Source organism: Podarcis vaucheri (genome assembly GCF_965113315.1).
Source record: "Podarcis vaucheri genome assembly, chromosome: 4".
Classification (NCBI taxonomy): Eukaryota; Metazoa; Chordata; class Lepidosauria; order Squamata; family Lacertidae; genus Podarcis; species Podarcis vaucheri.
The window spans coordinates 5,561,036-5,567,779 of record NC_138762.1 but is presented as its reverse complement, the minus strand read 5'-3'; the positions used below and the strand labels follow the sequence as shown (position 1 = coordinate 5,567,779).

Below are 6,744 nucleotides of genomic sequence, written 5' to 3'. Positions count from 1 at the left end.
AATTGAAGAACCAGGCTTTTATTCCTTCTTCCAGTTGTGTGTTCCCAGGAGTTGCAAACGCCCCTATTACTAGAGGCAAACACCCTTTCCATGTCCCCGTAAGCAAACCAAGTTTGCCGAGGCGATAGAAATGAACAGAAGCTGAAACAATGTTCGGAGGAAGTCCCGGAAGATAAACTCTTCTTACAGGCAAGCTGGAGTGTTATTTCCTGGGAACCCGGAACAAGAGTACTCTCACCCCAATAAAGGAAGTGGGAAATCCCAGCGCAATCTTGCAGGGTCAAAACTCTTCAGGATTAAAGAAGTCCCTTGCAAAGTTCACAGCAGGGTTGCTGGGAGGGCAGGGAAAAGCAAGACCAGGAGTGTCCAGGGCGAGAGACCTGCCCCAGCATTGGCATAGTACTTTGCCACCTCCACATTGGGGTTGCCCTGCGTTGAGTTAAACCACATCTGGATACAGCGCTTGCTGCCCCTCGTGAAGGTGGTATATTTGTAGGAGTTGCTCCAGATCTTCTCACACAGGTCTTGTGGACTAGGAAAGACCAATTCCCACAGCTGACACTTCGAGGCCCGGGGGCACTGGTTATACCCTGGAATTGAAGAGAAGAGATGCCAGGCTGAGCAAGGCTTGTCGTTCCAAGATGCTCAGCTGCCTGGGTACCCATCCCAGAGAAAGGAGGAGAGTCACCAGACATAAAGTTGGCATCGTAACAAAACTTAATCTGTCCCCGGCAACCTTAAGAAAAAGCCCTTTCCCCAAATTAGCTAAAACGTAAAAGACAAATAATAAATGCTGGAAATGTAAAGAAAAAGAAGGAACATTTTATCATATATGGTGGGAATGTAAGAAAGTAAAGAACTTCTGGGAAATGATATAGAATGAGATGAAAAAGATGTTGAAATATACATTCTTAAAAAAAAACCAGAAGCATTTTTACTTGGTATTATAGGCCAGGATATTAATAGGCAAGATGCCAAACTGTTTTTATATGCAATAACAGCAGCAAGAGTATTGTTAGTCCAGAAATGGAAGCAAGAAGAAATTCCAACGAAAGAAGAATGGCAGACGAAATTAATGGACTATGCAGAATTGGACAAAATGACAGGAAGGATTCAAAACCTGCGGGACCAGAGATTTACAGAAGATTGGAAGAAGTATATGAACTATTTGAAGAGCGATTGTAACCAACAAATTACGCTAGTAGGACTACAAGAAGCTTTGTAAGGAGAAATATATGAAGTGTTACAAAGTAGATAAAGATAGAGATATTGGTTATGAGTTTTAAATGTAATAGGGGAAAGTGAGAAATGCATACTAAGAGATTATATCGGAAAATTTTCAGACAGGACTGATGGAAGTCAAAAAATTGAATAAGATGTAAAAGTATGTTTAATTACTGTTGAAAATGACATGTTACAAAACAAATAATATATATATTAAACCTGTCCCCTGAATTGACACTTACATTCATTGCCTGTCTGGATACCACCCACAATTTTGATTTTGGCCAAATGATTTGGACAATTCATTTTTTAAAAAGAGTTTGCATTAGTGCACAGCCAGACAAACACACACTCACCTGGACTGTCAGGTCTGTAAGAACATTAACAAGGGCTTACCGGATCAGGCCAAGGGGTGCCCATCTAGGCCAGCATCCTGCTCTCAACGTGGCCAGCAGGATGCCCCAAAGCGAAACCCCAAAGCAGGATCCAAGTGCGAGAACAACGCTGCCCTCCTGGGGTTCCCAGGAACCAGGAATCAGAAGCATTGCAGCCTCTGGAGAGGCAGAGTGCAGCCATCCTGACTAGGAGCCATCAATAGCCCTCTCCTCCTCCATGAATTTGTCTGCTTCTCTTTTGAAGCTGGAGGCCACCCCTGCCTCCTGTGGCAGAGAGTTCCACAGTTTAACCATGCACAGTGTAAAGAAGTCCTTTGGTGTACTGAACCTTCCAACATTCATCTTCCAACATTTCATCTGTTTCCTGCTTGTCAGGGGGTTGGACTCGATGGCCCTTGTGGTCTCTTCCAACTCTATGATTCTATGATCTTCATTGTATGCATAAGCCACCCAACGCCCCACTCACCTCTCAGACTTGGCCCTGCGATTGGGTGGAGGAGATAAGGAACTGGCCCTCTGACCTGGTCTAGTTCCACACCCTTCATTTTAAAATAAACTAAGGGCATAGTATTACGTGCGAACCAGCTCTGTTTTGGCCAGAAGTCCCACCTCTGCAACCTAAACGGCCTCGGTCCACTATGTCTGAAGGAGCATCTCCACCTCCACTGTTCAGCCCAGACACTGAGGTCCAGCTCTGAGGGCCTTCTGGCGATTCCCTCACTGCGAGAAGCCACGTTACAGGGAACCAGGCAGAGGGCCTTCTCGGTGGTGGCGCCCGCCCTGTGGAACACCCTCCCACCAGATGTCAAAGAGAACCACCACCACCAGACTTTTAGAAGACATCTGAAGGCAGCCCTGTTTAGGGAAGCTTTTAATGTTTGATGCATTACTGTATTTTAATATTTTGTTGGAAGCTACCCAGAGTTGCTGGGGAAGCCCAGCCAGACGGGTGGGGTATAAATAAAAAAAATATTATTACTACTGTTATTATTATTATTATTATTCTCTCTGCAGCGCCAACTGACCTTGGGACCAGTCCCAGCCAACGTGCCAGTTCTCCTTGCACGTCGTGTCATTCCGACAGTCGTTCCACCACTGCTCACAATCTTCTTTGCACAGCGGGACATCCAGGATTCTTTCTTTACGCCAGGTCTGATCCACCTGTAGGGGAGGAATAAGTTAGATTTATGCAGGGGGTGGGGGAAGGTTAGGGAGAAGTGGAAGGGCACCCCATACCCAAAGATTCGGTCCGGTTCTCTTTTAGGGGAGCGTGGGGGTAGATGTACACAGGTGAAATGTTGATGATGATGATGATGATGATGATGATGATGATAATAATAAATGTTATTTATACCCTGCCCTCCCCAGCCAGAGCCAGGCTCAGGGCATCTAACACCAGCCTCATTTTAAAAGTAGTCCATAGATTAAAACCATAAGGGGAGGGAAACATAAGGGTCAGATGGAGTCCAAATCAAAGGCCAGGCGGAACAGTTCTGTCTTGCAGGCTCTGCAGAAAGATGTCAAGTCCCGCGGGGCCCTAGTCTCTTGTGAAAGAGAGTTCCACCAAGTCGGGGCCAGTACTGAAAAGGCCCTGGCCCTAGCGGAGACCAATCTAACCTCATTGTGACTTGGGACCTCCAGAATGTTGTCATTTGTGGACCTTAAGGTCCTCCGCGGGGCATACCAGGAGAGGCGGTCTTGTAGGTACATGGGTCCTAGGCCGCATAGGGCTTTAAAGGTCAAAACCTCAAGCCCACCTTGTTAATCCAGGGGCCCAGGTTGGGCGAGCACTCGTAGAGGCAGGTGTCCTGGATGAAGTGCCGTTTACACGCAGGCGACATGATCCCGCAGTGGTTCCAGTTAAAGTTGTACAGGTAGGACTGGTCGTCGTGTGCAGCGTGACTGGTGCTATTTGTGCAGCAAGCATTTTCTTTCCATGGGGAGCACTATGGGAGGAGGGGAAAAGAGGGATGGGGGAGGAAAGGCCAACTCATCCAGCACCTCGCCCTCCCTCCCAAGTCACAAGAGGACTAGGATGTTCCACGCTGCCTTCACTCACTCAAACCCCAAGCCCTGCTTCCTAGCCAGTGGCAAATTTATTCTCATTTCGCTTGTCATTAAATTGTACACCTATAGAACTATAGGGTTGGGAGGTACACCCCAGCTCTTAAGGCTTGGTTTCCAGACCCTAAGGAGTAAACCCTACACAAATCCAGAATGTGGTCCCTAAGGCGGTTGGATGGCACCTTGTTTGCCTCCTTCCAGCAACTCCTGCAGTGTGGTGTAGTGGTTCAGAGCGGTAGATTCATAATCTGGTGAACCGGGTTCGCTTCCCCGCTCCTCCACCTGCAGCTGCTGGGTGACCTTGGGCCAGTCACACTTCTCTGAAGTCTCTCAGCCCCACTCACCTCACAGAGTGTTTGTTGTGGGGGAGGAAGGGAAAGGAGAATGTGAGCCGCTTTGAGACTCCTTCGGGTAGTGATAAAGCGGGATATCAAATCCAAACTCCTCTTCTTCCTGCAGCCAACTGGTGTCAAACGTCTTGCTCTGCTTTCCTTCGGACCACATCAATGAGACTTGTCTAGGCAGTCCAGGGACTCCATACACTCTACCCAGGCTTGTGGCCCGGGGATCCTCTTGGTTATTCTCCTCTGACCCCTTCCGGAAGGATGCCAACATCCTTCTTAAACCGGGGTCCCCAAAACTGGACACTGGTGGGGCCTGACCAAGATGGAATAGACTGGGACTATGACTTCCCTTGATCTGGACACTAGACCTCTGTTGATGCAGCCTAGAATAGCCTTTGCAAAAATTAAAAATAGTAAGCTGGCTTTCCTTCAGAGCTATGGCCTTGCCCAACCTCTGTTGGCTAAGACTGATGGGAGTTGTAGTCCAACATCATCAGCAGAGTGCCAGGTTTGGCAAAGGCTGCCTGTTATGTACTGAGTTGAATAGGATCCAAAATGCAGCAGTCTGATTGGCCCTAGAACAATAGGATTCAGAATGCAGCAGTCTGATTGGCCCTAGAACAATAGGATCCAGAATACAGCAGTCTGATTGGTCCACAGGAGCCACCCAATCCAGCTCCAGGTGGAAGTGAATCTGCAACCTGATTGACCTACAGGAGAATCCTGGAATTAGCCAATCACGTGGGGCCCATTGTGTAAATATTGTATATAAAGCAGACATTCTGGGGGAACATCCATTCCTCCTCACCACAATGAGCTGAAGAAAGAGCATGAAATCCACTCTCGACTGAGTATATTTCACTGCCGTTGCCCTCCACTCTCTCTCTCTGGCACAGCTCAGATCAGGGAATAGAACTGAGTTTCAGAATCCCGTTTGGGGAGAGTGTCCTACCTGCCCATGAAGCTCATCCTCTTTGCCAGGCTCCGTCTTGTGATGTTTGCCATCCATGCACGTGTTCAGCACCGAGACATCAGCAGCCCCGGCAGCCAAGAGAGCCAGCAGACCCAGCAACTTCCCGCACGCTGCCATCTCCCTGCAGATGGTGGTGGGAGAGAGAGAGAGAGAGAGAGAGAGAGAGAAAGGAACAGATGCAAAGAACCAAACAGCTGCAATATCACAAGGACCCACCTGGCTTGTCAAGGCTGCAGAGGGCAGCTTTGTCGGCTGCTCTCAGTGCCGTGAACTGAGCATGTCTGGAGCTGTGATCAACACTGCCTGCAACCAGGAGAGGAAATTGCAGCAGATGATTCTGCCCCCACCTCAGTCATCTTTCCTTAACTCCCTCCCTCCCCCCCCCAACTGTGTCTACTCACCCAGGTAAGATCAGCAGAGAATTTCCCTTACCCACACTTTTGGAAACCAGTTTCCCCATTCAACTTCTCAGGTTTTTAAAAAAACACACTAAACTTTTATTTTTGCTGGAAAACAAAGCCTTGCAAAAGAGAACAAGTGCCCTTTATATGCCCACTTGACTGCTTTGATCTGCGGAACTGGTGCCAAGTGATATCTGTTCTGTATTGTTAAGAACTTGATCTCTCAGTGTGGCAAAACCTGCCCTCTGGAACTCCCTGCTTATTGACATCGGCCAGGCATCTTTGCTGTATTCTTTGTGCTTCCTGAAAACATTTTTGTATAGACAAGGCTGCCCAGATATTTTAAAAGGTGATGCAAGATTGAATCTACTATTTTAACTTTTAAAAAATCTTAAATTGCTAATTCTTCCTACTGACATTTTTTTGTGGATGGATTTGAGTGTTTTACATTCAGGTGGTGAATAAATTTTATGAAATAAGTAATACAGTGGTACCTCGGGTTACATACGCTTCAGGTTACAGACTCCCCTAACCCAGAAATAGTACCTCGGGTTAAGAACTTTGCTTCAGGATGAGAACAGAAATCGTGCTCCAGCAGCGCAGTAGCAGCAGGAGGCCCCATTAGCTAAAGTGGGGCTTCAGGTTAAGAACAGTTTCAGGTTAAGAACTGACCTCCAGAACGAATTAAGTACTTAACCCGAGGTACCACTGTAAAACAAACAGCAACCCAGAGGAAGAGCCCACGACCCAAATCCACAGGAGCCAGGAAAACCGTAGCCATCGAGCTGATTTCATTTCTATCCACTTTTTAAAATAGCTGCCTTCACTTTCTAATACATAAAAAGCAGTAACAACAATAAGGAAGAAAGACGCGAAAACAAGAAAGGAAAGATACAAGAGAATATGAGCAGTGTTCCACAAACAGCATTGTAATTCCAGAAAACCGTCCTTCACAAGCATATTAGGCAAGAGTTTCTAAAGGAGCACCAGTCCATTCCTCCATCACTTACCTGTGCATACAGCCAAGGAAGACCCACTTTCAAACACAAGAAACCCTCCCAACAGACCTTTTATACCTGAGCATTCTCACCTGCAGCTGCTTTCTCTCTCTCTCAGGTGGGCTGGCAGCACAGCTGATGAAAGCCAAGATCTCCTTAAGCCTTAAAGAAGCCGACTTCCCAATATGCCTGGAAATAGGAACTGGTTCCAAAGATCAGCCGAGAAATCGTCAGTCAATGATTGTACAAAGGAGCACTGAGCTCTCACTTGCTAAGCGTGCCCCACCAAGGAGACAGAGAATATCACCTCGGAAGTGCTCCAAAACATAGAATCGAAGAGTTCAA

At 47.2% G+C, this 6,744-nt stretch overlaps 1 protein-coding gene across 3 annotated transcripts; it reads right to left on the bottom strand.

Annotated features, from left to right (window-relative positions):
* On the bottom strand, positions 1-6,558 carry LOC309530554 (folate receptor gamma-like). Of its 3 annotated transcripts, none has more exons than XM_082219597.1 (5): positions 6,492-6,558; positions 4,980-5,121; positions 3,377-3,565; positions 2,645-2,780; positions 1-590 (listed from the first exon to the last, which is right to left on the bottom strand). In XM_082219597.1, exons 2-5 carry the CDS (start codon positions 5,115-5,117, stop codon positions 319-321), a joined length of 735 nt encoding a protein of 244 aa, XP_082075723.1. In that variant the 5' UTR covers positions 5,118-5,121; positions 6,492-6,558; the 3' UTR covers positions 1-318. The 3 variants fall into 3 exon arrangements, with proteins under 3 accessions (XP_082075723.1, XP_082075721.1, XP_082075722.1); XM_082219595.1 differs by having other exon boundaries at positions 6,478-6,541; XM_082219596.1 differs by lacking the exon at positions 6,492-6,558 and adding an exon at positions 6,412-6,449.
* Positions 6,559-6,744: the final 186 nt, after the last annotated feature.

Excerpts from the sequence above, each read along its gene's own strand:
- LOC309530554 (XM_082219595.1), bottom strand. Across the intron at positions 3,566-4,979 it reads AGGATGAGCTTCATGGGCAG|TGCTCCCCATGGAAAGAAAA; the intron begins GTAGGACACTCT and ends CTCCTCCCATAG. Across the intron at positions 2,781-3,376 it reads TGGGCCCCTGGATTAACAAG|GTGGATCAGACCTGGCGTAA; the intron begins GTGGGCTTGAGG and ends CCTCCCCTACAG.